The sequence below is a fragment of the Leptodactylus fuscus genome, chromosome 1, assembly GCF_031893055.1.
Source record: "Leptodactylus fuscus isolate aLepFus1 chromosome 1, aLepFus1.hap2, whole genome shotgun sequence".
Taxonomy (NCBI): Eukaryota; Metazoa; Chordata; class Amphibia; order Anura; family Leptodactylidae; genus Leptodactylus; species Leptodactylus fuscus.
This window is the reverse complement of record NC_134265.1, coordinates 188,266,741-188,284,765: the sequence shown is the minus strand read 5'-3', so window position 1 is coordinate 188,284,765 and position 18,025 is coordinate 188,266,741. Positions and strand designations below refer to the sequence as shown.

Sequence of the window (18,025 nt, the reverse complement as noted above, 5' to 3'; positions counted from 1 at the left end):
CAGGGGGGTTTTTTATGTATTTTTTTTTCCATTTCCTGAAAATCTAGCCATGAGTAAGTTTGCTAGACACAACAGGCATCTTAGTACTTGTGTTACTTGAAATTGATAGTGTGACCTCCTAAATGGATACTCAAAATATGTCACATTCAGGTAATTGAAAAGCTGCCTAAGTATATCCTCACTGCTAAACTCTAGTCACAGGAGAGCTCAATATGAAAAGTATTAGTCATTGAGAAAATGTCTTTCCTCTGCTCAAAGCCTCTGTAGACCGTGCAGCCTCTGATCAAACTAATATTCAGAGTACCATTGACAAGATAAGGCCCAGGCTAAATGAAATTGCATATACTGTTGAAGAGGCATAAAAAAAGAAGGTGACAGTTTTTTACAGTCTATTACAGTCTCTTATTCTTCCCTTTATTTTTCTGCTTGTTTTCGTCTGAGTTGATATGTGCCTAACCTCTTTTCGTGTTTGTCCAGTCTAATGCCTTTCTTCTTTCCCCTCTTTAACTCTGATGCTTGATAGGCTACTGAATATGGAAGCCCTGCTGAACCCTGCCAGTATCACTTGTGGCCGGGAGACAGTTCTTGTTGCCAGTTTGCAGGAGTCTAATGTTAGCATTGACCCACGTTAGTTGCAAGAACCATGGCATTGAAACAAAGGAAAGGATCAACTCAAAATAAGTCTAAGACAGTTAGTACACAATATGCTGTAGAGCATGATATATATATATATATATATATATATATATATATATATATATATATATATTGCTGCTAGGTCCCGCTACACATGTTGCAAAGTAGTAGGCCCATTACAGCTCTCATAAGCTGGGCCGATTGACAAAGACAGATGTGTTTTGTTGGGTTATATATTTATTGGTTGCTGTGTTCCCTCCATCTTGATTGTATTATCTGTTTCATTAACCATATGGTCCTAATTATGACCATATGGATCTTGTCTGATTATATGTATACTTTTTTGGTTTGATATCTGTTCAGTGATGGCAACTTTGTTGTGACTCCTCTTATACCTATTGGCAATCCAGACCTGCTTTTTACTTATCTTCCTTGTTCCACATACACTGCATAGTTGGCTGTGTGCTCTGAGGCTTGATAAACAATTAGAGCGTGCCACGTGGTTTGATGTCAGAGAAGGGGGTTTGGCTCTTCACATTTATACCCAGACGAGCTGTGGGTTTCTGCGGTTTCCCATTAGTCTCAGTGTCCACTCAGGACCTGGGAATCACAGTTTTTACTGAGTTTATCTGTTCCATGTGATCTGTTTGTGTATGGGGGATGCTAGTGTTATCATACTTACCTATCCGCTCCTGATGAACCCTGATAGTGACAGATTGGGTAGAAAAACGCGTTTAGAAGTTTAAAAGGCAGCTTGGAACTGTCTAGGAAGCCGCCTGTTATTAGTAGTCTGACAGGTAGCTTAGAGTAATTCAACAACCAGTGAGGCAGATTTCAATGTGTCAACTGTAGCTTTAGAGTCAGCCGTGGGGTTAATATACCTTACCCATCATTGTTTACCTGTATCCTACTTTTTGATTACTATATGCCCCAGTGTGATGGACATTTCACATCTACTGAAGTAATATATCTCTGTAGAGGTTCCACACTCCTCTCCCCAGATAATTGTGGGATACCTATCCTATGCTGATAACAGCACTAGCACTTTATCTGTTTTTTATTACAACACTTTATCTTCCAGTATATTTTATTGAGCTATATATTATGTTCTGACGGAGGTCTGAGTATGACTTTAGTGTTGTATCTCATAAACTTACACGATTATTGACCAGTAGGTGTGGTGGTTATTGGGTTAGATTTATCCACCACTATACTGAATGAATACATATACTATAAGACTCTGCCTTTTATATCGTCACTTGGTGTGATATTATCAAAAGCCTTTTTTTCTCATATCTACATATTAAAAGTTACGTTCTCTGCTCCCCTCTTTGATTTACTACTCGCCATTTGTAACTTTTCCCCTTTCCCTTTACCTTGTGTGGTAAATTATTGCTCTCTTCAATTAGATTCTAGATTCAGAATTAGACTGGATAGTGCCCATTAAGAAAGTATTACCCATTCTTTTATTACTAACTTTTCTGTAGAGAAAAATAATGCAACTATACCGCAATCTATGATGTCATTTAAAGAGCACCTTCACAAAGTTCAACTCTTTGCATTCTTTAATAGGGGCTGCTTTACTGATTCTGATGCAGTTGTAATTTTTTCTTTAGCCCATCCCATTCCTGTGCAATAATTTCTGTTAGTATCAGCACCCAATATCCTACTGTCAGATTGGAAGTCCTTGTCAGTTGAGAGTCTTAAATAGTTAATAGAAAATGAAAAACAGAAACCTCTCTTGGAGAAAATTAAAGGGATTCTACCATTAAAATCAAATATTTTCTCGTTGACACATCGGAATAGCCTTAAGATAGGTTATTCTCCTCCTACCTTTAGATGCCTTCTCTGTGCCGCCGTTTGGTATAAATCCTGTTTTTTGTCGGTATGCAAATAAGTTCTTTTGCAGCACTGGGGCGGGCCCCAGCACTCAAACAGCACTGGGGGCCTCCCTAATGCTGCAAGATGTCGCTTACACAGCCATTTTTCTTGTGGCCGCGGGCATGCGCAGTTGGCTCTGCCCGAGGCCTGAGGCCTAGAATTTTGATCACCCGCGCCAGAAGAAGACGCGTGAAAAGGCCGTTCCTGAAGAAGATGGAGGCAGCGCTGGAGAGTTCTCTCGTAGCATTGTGAGAGTGCTGCAAGAGAACTCATTTGCATACCGATGAAAACCGGGATTTATACTGAACGCAGCGCGGAGAAGACATCTAAAGGTAGGAGAAGAATAGCCTTTCTGAAGGCTATTCCTACGTGTCAAGGAGAAAAAAAAATATTTTAATGGTAGAATCCCTTTAAAAGAGGACCTTTCACCAAGGACCAACTCCACCAGCTTCAACTCTTTGCATTGATTCTGGTGCGCTTAGACTAGACCCCTAACAACAGCGTATTGGGCACTGAAACTAATAGAAATGATGAACAGTTGAAGCTCTAGAAAAGATTCCACAATCAATAGAGTAGCACCTACTGATGGATGCTAAGAGCTGGAGGTGATGAAGGGTCCGCCTTAAGGACATAGTTGACAGATACACATGTGCACACCACTTTATGATTTATTCTGGAAAACCTCTTTTTATGAGAATTTATAGTATTTTTGATCTATTGGACCTGTTTGACTTTTCAGGGGTTCCATCAATACTGGTGTTCATTTGGACTTTGACACCATTTGATTTAGAACACATTCCAAAATACAAGGAACATCTTCTGAAATAATAACTAATAACTGGAGTAATTCTCCACCAGAACTATATAATGTACACAATATAATGCCTTCTATGAAATAATACATCCCTTTGGTATGAAGTACTAAAGTTATAGAATATGTCGTGTTTATCATAATGATTTCTTGACAATTACAATGTTTCATGACAATAAAATGCAAGTTGGTTATTGCATCTGCACTGCACATTATCTTAGTTTAACAGAATTTGTTGCAACCTATTTAGTGTATATTAATAATTCTTCGGGCAATATTGTCTTCCAACCAAACTGCGTTATTTGATTTAGTGTCAGATATGCAGTGAAGCTGTATAATCTATGGCCGGTGGCCTTGTTATACATTTAAATGAGGGTTAAAAAAGGAAACAAAAAAATATAAACATGCTGGAGTTTCAGAATTTTATCAGTAATCTGATCTGATTGTTAATTAAACCAATGTATACTTTATATTCTAATATTCTGTTACAGTATGTACATCCTTCTGATTTCGGAGTTCAGATTTTGATTGCGTTCCATGAAATTCTGTATAAGAAGAGCCCCAAGTCAGCTTGTAACCCACACCAAGCAAATGATTATGATCCAGGTACAGTTTATCCTAATATAACAAAGTGTCAGTGTTGCTGTATTGAATTGCAGAGTCATATTGAGGTTCCAGTGCTGCTATATACATACAGTATACAGTATTCCGCCTCCTTCAGCCTTTCCACAGTTATAGTCTATGATGTCATTTCCTTGCCCACCACATTTGTCCATGAGTGACAATGTAGTCTGGGGTTGTTTATCTTGACTATTTGGTTGTGCATTACTCAGTATAGTGTTCAGTATACCGTTTTTTGGCATTGTGGAGTGAGACTGACCTCTTTCTTGTGACACGGGTAAAGGACGTGCTTACTTATGGTCGGAACAATCATTGCATTGTTGTGTGTTTAACACATCTGTGCATTATTGTAATCTTTGTATGCTAGCCCTGCATATGAAGTCTCTTTTTGTATAATACCACCTCTTATGATGTGAATATGTATTTTCTATGCAATAAAACTTTAATAAAAGATATGTTATAGAAAATCAACTCCATCAGTAGTCACATCCTTATAGTTGTGTTGTTGTAGTTGTCAATATGTGGGCATTGATGAGGATTCAGATCCATATAATAGGATTAATGTTCTGTATTATATATTTATTCTGGTAGGCCACTTCTTGCGCAACTGTATACTTATATACTATATATGAAATTTCTTCAATTAGTTTACTGTGTAAATTATATACATTTTTCTATTTTTCTCCATCTATTTAAACTACAGTAGAATCTGCACCGTGCATTTGGAGGGAAACCTCCAATGGCAATATCCATAGTGTGAACAGTAGTATGATGACTTCAGTTCACAGTGATGAAAGCTGAAGGAGGTTACATCTGTATATACATACTTATGTATAATATATTTTATTATACTAATGTAGAGGGAAGTATGTCAATGAATTCAATGGAGAAAACATTATATTCAATTAATCTGTTCATTGTCTATTATTAATCATCTAAGCAAATATACCATTGATATTGCTATCCTTGTATACGTTCTTTAAAATATTATCTGAAAGCAAATCAAGTTGTATTGTAACAATATTCTAACTTGAATTGAAAAAAAATCAACCACGTTTGAGTCCCTTTTATTGTATTTCTACCTCTCCAGAGGTAACTGACATTTCTGGATCCCAAATTATATGTTTTCTTTTTGAAAGTTTGTGGTAAAAATGTAAAGGTACCCAATTGGTGCTTTGATGGTAAGCCATAAAGATGGCACTTTCAAAATTCTTTTTGGTTTTGGTAATACTTTGGAGTACTTATTCTCTAGTTCATTATTTGGGTTGTTATATAAACCATAAAGATGGGCAAACCACTGAGGATTAGTTTTGGCCCATCTTTGAACAAAGCGATCCTCTAGTTTATTTTGGTCCGAACTTGTTCAGACCCCAGAGCATAGTAGGTAGAGGCTCAGGGGGGGTGAAAAATTTAAAAAAACATTTATATTCACCCTCCATTACCTCTTTTGGGCCTCCTTGTGGTGTTTGAACAATGATATATGACCAAAATTCGGGAATAAAACTGCGCTGACTCAAAGCGTTTAATTTAAACAACGCACTTTATTGAATTTCCAACACACAATGCTTTTTCCAGCGTTTCAGGGATGACTTCTTTATCAAGTGTACCAAACAATACACGAGTATGCTTACAAGATGAATAAGGTCCACTCCTTGAAAGGAATTTGCTTCTCGCGTCAGCCTTGTTTACTTGACGCGCTGATACACAGGCAAATTCCTTTCAAGGAGTGGACCTTCTTCATCTTGTAAGGATACTTGTGTATTGTTTGGTACACTTGATAAAGGGGTCATCCCCGAAACGCTGGAAAAAGCATTTTGTGTTGGAAATGCAATAAAGTGCATTGTTTAAATTAAACGCTTGGAGTCAGCGCAGTGTTATTCCTGAATTTTGGTCATTTATCCTTGTTCTACCACCCAGTTGGGTGTTGGGTTTCCTGCTGCTCATCCATACTCCAGTCCACCAGTTTTTGCTCCGAAAGAACTGTTGAAGTAAACAAATTTTGGTCGCTCTGCGCACTTCTTCTGTATTTATCCTTGTGGTGTTTGGCACTCTGCGTCTTCCTCTATCACTTTCCTGTGACCTGATGTGTCCAGGGTCACCACCAAGGCCTGTCCAAGGGTGCATGATATCATAGGAGAGCACCGAATGCCAAGAGGAGGCAGAGGGCCTCCATCTATTATATTATAGAGTCTAAAGAGACTCCAGAATATAATAATTTACCACAATGCATGTCACATCGGCCATTTTAGTTCATTCAAGACAAATCCCAAATTGTTCGGTTTTGTTAAAAAAAAAAAACAATTTGGACCAATTAGGTTGAATCCACATTGTTATGAACCAATTTGCCCATGTCTAGCAAACCACTGTATATCAAGGTTCTTATTTTACATTGATGTGTAGTTTCATTTACTTAACTTAGAATATTGGATGCCACAATACTGAGGCTTTAAAACTAAACATTAGTTACATTAAAAAGAAACAGGACTGGGAAAGAGAATTAACAAGAATTAGAAAGAATAGGAAACGGGAGGAAAAGGGTGTCCAGAGAGGAAATTATTTTAGAGAACTTGTAATAGAACAAAGTAAGTGAGTCTGTATGCGGAATCATCAAATCCCAACTCTACAGTAGATGTAGGTCACCAAAGCCTTAAAGGTATTTTCTGGGAAATATTGATGATCACTAGAGGTCCAGATCCTACAATCCCTGCTGAATCGCTGTTTGAAAGGACTGCATGATTTCACAGATCTAGCCAAGATTAACATGACTTGTAACACAAATAAAACTTGACTTTTCTCCATTGCTCGTAATGGCTTTTGTTATGACTTATCACCGCACATTGTGTTATCAGATTTGAAGTTGAAGATGGCTACACCTGTCACTCGCTTTTCAGTCACATGGTAAGGCAGCAGCTCAGTCCCATTCAAGTGAAAAAGTGGCATCACTCAAGTTTCTTTTCAATAAGTCAATCTGACTGGCTTCCACATAACAGACCCCCACCAACCACATATTGATAGCCTGTTATGAACTATCAATATGTTTCTCAATATGTAAACCCCAGAAAACCCATTGGAAGGGAACCCATCATGTTAAAAATCCAGTTCTATCTGCAATCTCCATGTTTTAGATGAAATTGAGCTGATCTAATTATTTTTCCTATTTGTGGGAAATGATTCAGCAGAACTAGTAATTAAAGGGGTTTTCCCACAAAGCAAGTTAATCCCTATCCATAAGGACCAGCTGAAAATCCCACTGATCAGTAGACCAGGGAATTTTGCCCCTCCTTCTGAATGGAGTGGTGGGCAGACATTTACACCCCTGCTCATTCTGAGCTTAGGAGTCAGGCCAGGCACTCCTACTGGTTGGCAGTACTGTATAGTGTATCTGTATCTACACAGATATGGGAAAAGCTGTCAATCATAGATTAGGACCGCCCATGGGACTTCAAAATCAAGAATAAGCAGAGTCTTACATGAATAAATGACAACTCATATCGAGTTCTTTCCCTCAAAACTATATATTATGCTGCTCAGGATCCCTTTAAAGTAGTCAGTACCAATGTGGTCCATCAAGAATTTGTTTCTTTTTATTGTAGATATCTTTTGGTGTGCATCATTTGTGACTTATTGCTTTGTGATATTGACGATGCATTTAGAAGTGTCAATATTTTGTCATGCCACGAGGGTGGGGTTGAATGGAGACACAACCCATATATAAAAACGGATAGGCAGATTCTGGATGACATTACAAAGGTTAAGGTTGTGCAATTGTCTTCGTGCTGAGATTACTAAACCAAAACCGCAAGTGAATATATATCCAGTAAATATATTTTGAAAATAAGTACGTATAAAGACCATGAACGTATTTCATCTTAAGAAAGGACTGTTTGTAGCACCTTTTACATGGGTGACTTTACTATTATGTTCAGCTATGAACTTTTATGTTAATATTTTCAAAACTGACAACTACTAAGCCAGACATGCATTATATATAGTAGATACACCTGCTAAGAATACAACATCCTATGTATTTATACTCTAATAAAACCTTGTACATAGCACCATAATGTATTTACCCTATTTTAACCTTCAACTACCCTCATGGCATAAATCAATGGAAATAAAAAAAATAATTTTAACCACAGTTCACTGAGTTTTAATCATTTTCCTTATCGATATAGCTGTTTTCTAAGTGAAGGGTTTGACAAATGGTTTTATCTGAAGTCTGCTTAATGGATTCAATCCCATTTCAGGTTTTACTGGATTGTTTTCCTACAGTCAGCAGATCTCAATCAATCCATTTATCCTCCTTGTTAAATAAAAGATTTGCGCAAATTTAATGGAAGCAAAAATACTGCAGTGCACAATTTAGTACTGCACCTAGAACATAGGAGCAAAAACCCATATCTATGGCACAGTGTTGTTCTGCTGAAAAGAGCTGCAGTGTGATTGTCCAGGAAAGTGCTGGTGATCTTGGCAGAAATGAAGGTACTCATTACCACCGTGGAATAACATTTTCTAGCAAATACATAATTTTCCAAATGACCAAGAACCCGTTTAGCACAGAGGTGGACTTGTATGCTGCCTTCCATTAAAACAAAAAGTGCGTAATTAAGACTTGGTTACAAAACAGTCACGTCATTATTAAATTAAAATGCATCTTACTAAAGCTCAATTACACATTTGACAGGCACTTTCCGGAAGAACTGCATTCTACACATTCAATGCCACATATGAAATCTATGGACTATGGAGCTAAACCACCATTGGTTAAGGTTCATAAGCAAATGAAATGGTTAAGCTGTATAAAGCAGGGAAGAAAATACAAAAGAGTAGTACATTAAGTATGTACATTCAGTTGCAGTTGATAAAAAGATTTATACCATGCTCGGACGGTGCCAAAGTACTGTACATTCTCGACTTGAATTCGAAATTTCATTAGGTCGTCCGTTACGTCTATGCCAGTTTTATATGTATGCAATTTTGACTATTTTAAATAATCAAAAAAAAAGCAAAATAAAATATGACATCATCTTTGGTGCATATTTGAAAGCATTTCCAAAGTGATAAGTAGATGCAAAGCGATGTGTGAATGAAAGCAGAATTATCTTGTGACTTGATTATTGGCAAAATATTCTAAAAATAATTACAACTTACTCAAATGTTTTGCCTCTGGCTATTCAGATGGTGACTCTGTGGTATTTTACCTTATGGTGCAGAGATATAGAGAAAAGGGGAGGAGCTTTGGGAATTGACGCATTGTACTTAAGTTTCTGACATACTGTATGGGGTTTTGATTAGGGAATGTCTGCACTTACCTCCCAAAGCTTGCTTCATAACAAAATCCATACTGATGGCTTATGATTCCTTCCACTCAGTGAATTTTATATATTACATGCAAGAAAAGCAGGGCAACTCTTGTGTTTTAGCCTGAAATAAATGAAAACATATATACTTACATAGCTTTACATTGTCAGAATCACGGTTAACAATCCTATTACATTACCTGATTTGAGTGCAGGTTTTTACTAATACATTTATATTCAATATAAAATGGGCTAGGACAGTTCTAAGGTAACAGTGACTCAAATGAGGTCAAGAAGAAGAATGTCAAAAATAGTTTGCCTGGAGTAGAATACTATAGAATTGAGTTTATTAATTGGTATTATTCATACATAGAGTATAGAAGGAGTCGGTACATGATTAGATCTCTCATAATAGTATTATATTGGTTTTAACATATACAGACATTTGTAGTCTTGAAGGTGTGTCCTATGTGTGGCTTCCACTAGAAGCTGGACGGGATTGTCTACAATGTCTGGTGGGAAGTGTCTAAAGGGACATTTGAAGGTGAGGTATCCAGGTCCATAACTCACTGGTATCTTTACATAGTAGATAGAACATGTATAAAACAATAAAATAAAACCAACTAGCCCAGCTTTACCTTAATGAGGTCAAGTGCAAGTCATTTTAGTAAAGCACGTTTAGACTCCTCATCTCAATACCACAATGCAGCTGTCTTTACATTTCACAATAGGCACACCGAAAAAAATGTGACATTAACTATGACGCTTCACACTTTTCAGTCTTATGTTTTGACAACCAATATAGCAAAATAATAAGTAACAAAACACAAAAATCACTCTTTGCGGTAGAATGTGTTCCACCTCACTGCACAACCTAGTGGGCTGCAACAAATGATATCCCAGAGAAGTCCTACTCCTGCACTGCAGGTGATAAGAACTGTCATTTTCTCAATATACTACAGCTTGATGCCTCCCTCTACTGGTACTTCAAAGACTGGCACATTATGACTCATTTAATATCCTAAAAAGCAACTCAGATATTTAACATAGGGTCCTATTTGCATGTCGAGTTGGAAATGGACCAAAAAAGTTAAACGTACATACTGAACGTATGTTCCAATGATATCGTATTCTTCCTATATATCAAACGATGACAGTGTTTTCTTTGTAAACTTCTCTAGCTGGTATTATTAGGATATCCGACTCTATAACAGGAGATGCAGCATGCCCAGGACAGCTCTGCTGGTCAATAAATCTCAGTACAGTTCTCCTAAGACAGCACATGCATTGTATTGAGGAAACAATGTATCAGCAGAAAAGGACACAACAAGCAAAGCAATAACCATGAGAGAAGAAAACACAAGCCATGCAAAGGCTGTGTCTGGAATGAGACGATTAGCATAGCTAAGAAGAAATCACCCTGGAAGCCGCTGTCATCGCCCTGGACCTAGTTCAGCACCAGGCAGGATGGGACAGCTCCCGACACACAATGCAAGCAAAGGAGCAAAGACAAATGGAAATGATCAGCCACTACCTTGTCTTCTTGAGCAGAAAGGAGATCCCGCAGTTTGCCTGTCCTTTCAGTAACAACTCTGCACCATGGAAGGAAAAGCTCGCCCCCCTCCCCCTAGAGTATCATTTTTTTCTGTAGCACAGTCTCCTCCTCCCCAAGTCCATGTGTGCTCTCAACAGGAACTGCAGCCGCTGCTGAAGGGCATTTAGGGAAGAGACAGCTTCATGAAGTTACTGTATATCCTGCCTAATAATGACCAGCTAGCACAAGGGCATATGGAGGGGATGTAAAGGGAGCATGCAGCAGAAGGAAGCAGTGCTGGCATAGACACACAGAGGTGAACCAGGAGGATGATCAATAACCTTCTCTTTCTTTCCTTCCATACATTCTCTTTTTTTTTAATCACAGCATTTCCGGAGCATCCCACTTACATTTATTTGATCCCTCCTCTAAGCATGTCACACTCCACACTCTTTGTAGTTAAATACATGATGACATAATGTAGTAGGGATGACTGCACCAGGCTAGGGAAGACTCCACAAGCCAGGTCTTTTTCCTCTTTCATTATTTTTTGCCATCCACGTCTTTCTAGAGAGCAGGCTGCTATATGTATAGTTTATTTATGCAGTGCACTTTGTCAGCTATTATTAATAGGAGAACACCAGAGAAACTGTTAATGCATTCAGATGGTGTATTACCAGGGCACAGGTACTAGAGGTTTTTCTCACCCCAAGGTAAAACAATAAATGCCTCCTCCTATGGATCACGTAAGGATAACTCTGCTTAATATTATTACATGGCTGACAGAACATATGTTACATAACACAGGCTGAAAGTGTCATAGCAGTGCATATGCTATACCTATGCTATATATATAGAACATACAATAATTCTCCATCATATGTCGATTCAAGAGAGCACTGGTAAAAATTATATTTTTATTCGCATTACTCAAGTTTGTATACGGCTGTCATATATTTCGTGGAATAATGTTAAAGATGAAAGTTTATACTATATAGCACAATACTGTAATGAAACCTTCAGATGGCCTTCACCATCTTATTTCCTTGCCACACCCTGATCAGATGCTTCCATGACCAGAGGATCAGGGGTAGGTAACCTTGGCTTTCCAGCTGCTGTGAAACTACAACTCCCAACATGCTCCATTCACTTCCATGGGATTTCCAAGAACAGAGCGAGTATACATGCTGGGAGTTGTAGTTTTGAAACAGCTGGAGAGCCGAAGGTTCTGTACTTATCCGTCTAGCTCTTTTGCTCAGTGACTCTGGACTGTGCATCCATCTTGTGAATGTGGCTCTCCTGTATACCCTGCAGTCAGCCATGCATGTGCACACTGACTTTTTAGTCCTTAAAGGGTCAATGCAATTGTTTCACCAAAGTGCTTGCCAGTGCACTTGTTTTTCCAACCAATTTTCTATTGGTACATAAGTCATAAGGTCCCTTGTTTCTCTATCTGACCTGAGCAAAAAGTTCCATCAGGAATCCAAAACTGCAGTGATATTTTCTTTTTCTGAAATCCAATATTGATCCAACTTGTCTCTTGACTTTGTTTACCATTTTGCTGCTAGTTCTAAGCTACGGCTTGTCTACTGTTGTTGCCGCAAAATCCCAGAACCCTGCACAGTGGTTTAAAGCTAAATTCCAGGGAATTCCTCAGACTTCACTTCTGGGTTTAACTCTAAGCCAAATTCTCTGCAACCCAGTAAGTCGTATGACAAAATCAATTTATTTCATATGGCAAATTTACATGTAAAGAGCTGTACTGTTTCCATTATATACTATAGGGTCGAAAGTACAATTCTGCCCCATAGTGTATATAGTTGGTTTCTTATAATTAATACACTAATATGGACCTGTGGACCTGTCTTATTAATGATAATAATTTTATTTATATGGCACCAAAATATTCTGTACCACTTTTAAAACATGAACAGAACTGAGGAATTAAGCATTGTCCAAGAGGTACTAAAGCTGGCCTGGTACAAGGGTCAAGTGGAACACCAATCAGTAGACATTGCAGTAGTCAATACAAGAATTAATCAGTGGTACAATTAAGTTTTGATGTTTTAAGCCTGAATTGATAGTACAGCTCCTACTGGTATACAACAGGTTAAAGGGGTATTCCCACCTCACATACTCATCAGTCTTCATGCTGTAAAATCATCTTTCTTCCTGGTTTCTTGCATCATCTGGTGGGTGGGGTTTCACATGCAACCTGCCATTTAGCTCCGCACTTAAATTCACGAGTAGCTCCGCCCACCCATATTGGACTATGAAGTACAGGCAGCAGCAAATCCATTCTGTGTTACATACAGAGACTGCCTGTCTCTGCCATAATGAACACAATTGAATTAGCTAGCCTGATAACTGGGAGAACAGAAGAAATGAAAGCAGCTCCTCTTCCCTAGCTGTTAACAGGAAGCTAAGTCACATGGTGTAGACACAGGAATAGCTAGATACACAGGCTCGCTCCCATGCACTTAGCCCCTCCTCCCTCCCCCCTGAGAGAAGCAGATACATCACTTGACTCATGAGCAGCTAAGTCAGGGCTGTGGCCACAAAGAATTGAATAAAGTAAGATAGTGGACAAACAAAGCAGTTTTGCTGAAGCAGTGTATTTAGGAAAAGTCTTACATCCACATTAACAAGCAATATAGATAGGATCCTTGTGATGGGACAACCCCTTTAATGTTGAATGATGAAATAACTGCCTGTGATGTCATACATGTGTATCAAATTGTATCCAAATGTGTATTTTTAATGGTAAAAAAAGATGTTTCAATGAATCACAATTACTGTCATTCAGGAATTATTTTAATGTAGATTGTGAGCCCCATATAGGGCTTACAATGTACCTTTTTCCCTGTCAGTATGTCTTTTTAGAGTATGGGAGGAAATCCACATAAACACAAGGAGAACATACAATTTCCTTGCAGATGTTTTGTCCTTGGCAGGATTTTAACCCAGAACTCCAAGTGCAGTAAGGCTGCAGTGCTAACCACTGAGCCACCATGTTGCCCCATTCAGAGCTTATTTTTGATGGCTTCAGTTAAACTAAAAAGAAATAACTTTGTAAGTAGCCTTGAATTTTTTTTTAAAAAAGTCACAGTTCTGGCCAATGTGTCTATGTTTTCTAAGAGAAAACAATATAAATACCTTCAAGCCCCAAGGTCAGTGAAGGTCTAACAAATTTATTGTAATTTACCCAAAGGTTCTAAAGGATAAGCAAGTTACTTGGTGTTTTTGGTTAAGCTGGTTAAGTAAGCAAGTATGTAATTGGTTAATTAATTGTGTGTATATGTTGGTATGTTTGTGCACGTGTATTAGGACACAAGTACTGCTTGTGATGACTGCCTATATGAGTCAAAAATAATGTGTGTCTGACCCTGGCTGTCAAATGAATAAGTATACCCCAGATCTTATCTGACTAGAAGAGCGGAACCTTTTTATGGCTGGCAAGACATGTTAGTAGGTGTATGTTTGCTTCCAGTATCTGAGCAAGTGAATGTCTGGCATCCATCATGTATGCATTTATGCATCTTCCATCTGTTCACCATTTAGTGTTTCTAAATCCACACTATATGTTACTTTTATTAGCCAATGGTATAATTCAGTTATTTGTTCATTGTATGATCTATTTATGTGATTGGCCATTTCTGGGGGGAGGGAGGACATTTCATTTACATTCTTTAGCTGTACACCCCCCCCCCCCCTACTGTTTGGCCACTATGTAGCTCATTTGTTTGAAATGTTTAACCTTATGGCCTAGTTCACATCAGCGTTCGGGATTCCTTCAGGGAGTCTTCTTGGGGACCCCCCAAATGGAACTATACACATCAAAAAGTGTTTACCTGGGAAACCTGCAGACCCCATAGACTATAATGAAGTCTGTGTGGTTTCCGCTTGGTGTCTGCACGAAACATGCAGAGCAAAAAGTCCTGCAAGCAGCACTTTTCGCTCTGCATGTTTCGTGCGGGCACCGAGCAGAAATCACACGGACCCTGTAATAGTGCATGGGGTCTGCATCTTTCCTGAAAGTAACCACTTTTTAATGCGTATAGGTTTCCGTGAATGGAATCCTGAATGCTGATGTGAACCAGGTCTATGTCATTATTATCATTATTTGTAATATTTCATATTACTATAATAACTTACTATTGTTTGAGCATTGTATTGCAAGATTTTCCACAATGTGGCAACTACTTGGTGATTGATTAAATGTAAGAGAACGGGTTGTAGACAAGTAAGTTAGTGAACTGGTCATTCTATTGCTTTGTTTATGCATAGTATCATACGGTTATATATGATTTATGGTTTGCATTATTGGGATTTTGTATGATGGTGATACTTTGGGTCTTAGTGAAACTGTTTCTATATACAGTATATTTTAATCTAATATGTATTCTGGGTTTAGTGTCTCTATCATATGTATGCTTATTGTTATCCCCTTTATTACCATTTCCACATATTCCACAATTGTTCACTGTTATGAATAATGTTGTGTTGCTGCTCACTGTTGTCCATATGGTAAGGCAATCTTTTTAGGATTCTGTGTATTGCTTTTACTTCTGTGCTGTCTGCCACTATTTAGTGTCTCTATTTTGCTTGATCACTACCTCCTATGAAATCTTAGACTCCCATGAACAATAAAGCTATTATTTCATCCTAGACTGCCGGTAATTTATTTAAATCATTGCTTCCTGTTTCCCTGATGCAATAGTATACTCACTAAATATACACCTTATACCGTGATAGAGAGGTTACTTTTTGTGATATGTTATTTTGTTGTAAGACATAGTTTACAGTATATTCCATAGTTGTATGTACTATTATATTTAGTAGTAAGACTGCGGGTTTTTTTTCAAACTTCTTATTTAGAAATATGCAAAAACATACAAAAGAGGAAACAACTAAAGTGTAAACAAATGTACAATCTTCAAGTAATACATATATATGAGTTTTGTTATGCAAGAATGATAAGACCTCTGGGGACCCAGAGGGTATTCAGGAATAATCATGTGACAGTATCATCAAAACATGTGGGAATGGAATACAATCATAATTATCATCTATGGCATCAAAAATCAAGACGGGGGGAGGGGCAGGAGGGGGAGAGGAAGACTGTTTTATACTGTCCGATTATTGGGCACCAATTCAATGATATTAAAAAGTCTTTCAATGCTCATTTGCAATGCACTTGTAAGATGGTAGGAGCCATCGTCCACAAAATGGCCTCAATCTAAGGCTCTACACTGTAGTAACGCAGCTTTATTTGTTGAAAATTTTGCTGCATTTTATTTTAACCCAAGTCAGGAGTGGATTGAGCTTCCTATATCTTTTCCATTCGTTCTGAAGGTGTGGCTCTAAAAAAAAATCTACAGCAAAATCTGCAACAACAAAAAAAAAATCTGCATTTACGTTTGGGGCCTCAGCCTTAGGTGGGCAACTTTCCTAAGTCCTTGGCCAACATTGGTCTGTTTAATTGGTTTATGTTTTTGTATTACTTGTGCTTTTCTACATCTTATTGTGCATTTTATGATGTGTTGTGCACTAAATATGCTGATAACTTATTGCATCATACAGTATTTTTCTGCTAAGACATCAAATCTACCTTGGTCTGGTACTTTATGGAAAGAGGGTGGTACAATGATTCTTGACAAGGGGTGAAACCAGGTTCTGTCCATTGGCTTTGGAGCAGACAGTATCCGTTTGACTATTCTCAACATACAGTCTTTACGCACTACAGCCTGGCACCTTCTAGTGATGCTAGGCTGGAAACTCTCTTATAAAAAGGAGGTTTAGTTGTTCCAGAAATGCATGATACATTAGGTTGGGGTCCTGCTATAGAGTTTGCTTTGAGGCTGAGAAGTTTCAAGATTAATCCTTGCTTGTCATAGATCATGTAATGTACAAAATTATACTTTGTATTGTAGGTAAGTTAGTGCTAGTTAGATAGGTTAGTGTTTAGAATGTTGTATGAGAGAAAAATACTGACATCACTCTGTCTATAGGATCATAGGCTGTGTCCCATAGGTTTGAATGGTAAAATGGCAGTACTCACAATACAACTGCTATTAAAAGTAGAGTCTGTGAGAATAGGAGCTCAAAGGGAAACAGTTCATCTGAGGGGTACATGCAGTTGGACCCTTGCCGATCTAAATTTAATGTCTGATTTTATGGATCGGATTTCAGTTCTGAAATGCTGGATGACCCTTTAAGGCTAAGGCTCCGTTCCCACGGAGTAATGTGCCGCACATTTAGACATACACGTGTCAGAGTGTGAGCGCTCAAAACAGATCCCATTCACTTCAATGTGTGCTGGCTCACGCGCGCTACACATTGAAACCAATGGGTTAAAAAGCCTCCCATAGATTTCAATGAGTTGCGCCCGTAAGCCAGCACACATTGAAGTGAATGGGATTTGTTTTGAGCGCTCACACTCTGACATGTGTATACATGTCTGAATGCACGGCGCGTTACTCCGTGGGAACAGAGCCTTAGGCCACAACTCACAGAAAGCAGTACAAGAAAACTTGGAAAAAAAACAGCAAAAACGCTTGCATGTCCTTTCCTGCCCACAAATCTAAAGGCCCAAACTAGCTCATATGGTTTATGGTTTCATCTCACATTGAAATCTCTAGTTCACAAACAAACTGTAGACATTTGGCTTAACTCACTACTGTGGACAGTGGACTCGCTACCACAGTGCGCACTCTCTACTGAGTGTACTGATAATGGATGTGCTAAAGACATAGTATGTGAGTGAGACTGTTGCTCACAACAAGGGGGAACCAAACACACTATTGTACCCTTAGGGTAATTACCACCTAATTTTTATAGCAGATTAAATTTATTCTGTCTGCAATAATAAACTTCAGAATGACCACAAAAGTATATAAACATATATTTCTATATCCTTACCAAACGCTTTGTGTTGTTTGATAGGCATAGATTGTTTAAGAGGCTCCCTTTAAAAGTACTCAAAAAATTTATATAAGTCATATCAAAAGGGGTTTTCCACAAACATAATCATATTTAAATCTGCAGACAATTTAAAAGTTGAACAATTTTGGAAACATAATTAACCCCTTAAGGACACAACCTAAAAGTGCGTTAAGGACCAGGCCTCTTTTTTCAAAACTGACATGAGTCACTTTAAATGGCAATAACTTTGAGACACTTTAACTTACACAAGTGATTTTGAGACTGTTTTTCGTAACACATTATACTTCATGTTAG

The 18,025-nt window shown here is 38.1% G+C and overlaps 1 protein-coding gene across 2 annotated transcripts in view; it reads right to left on the bottom strand.

Annotated features, from left to right (window-relative positions):
- Positions 1-11,131, bottom strand: part of CPLX1 (complexin 1) — a 204,834-nt gene extending 193,703 nt beyond the window's left edge. The window contains exons 1-2 of one of the 2 annotated variants that reach the window (XM_075280572.1): positions 10,787-11,131; positions 9,265-9,376 (exon numbers count right to left, since the gene is read on the bottom strand). In XM_075280572.1, coding sequence (XP_075136673.1) covers positions 9,265-9,295 — 31 coding nt within the window. In that variant the 5' untranslated portion in view covers positions 9,296-9,376; positions 10,787-11,131. Of the gene's footprint in view, positions 1-9,103; positions 9,144-9,264; positions 9,377-10,786 lie in introns of those variants that run through there. The other variant, XM_075280581.1, reaches the window with a different exon arrangement.
- Positions 11,132-18,025: the final 6,894 nt, after the last annotated feature.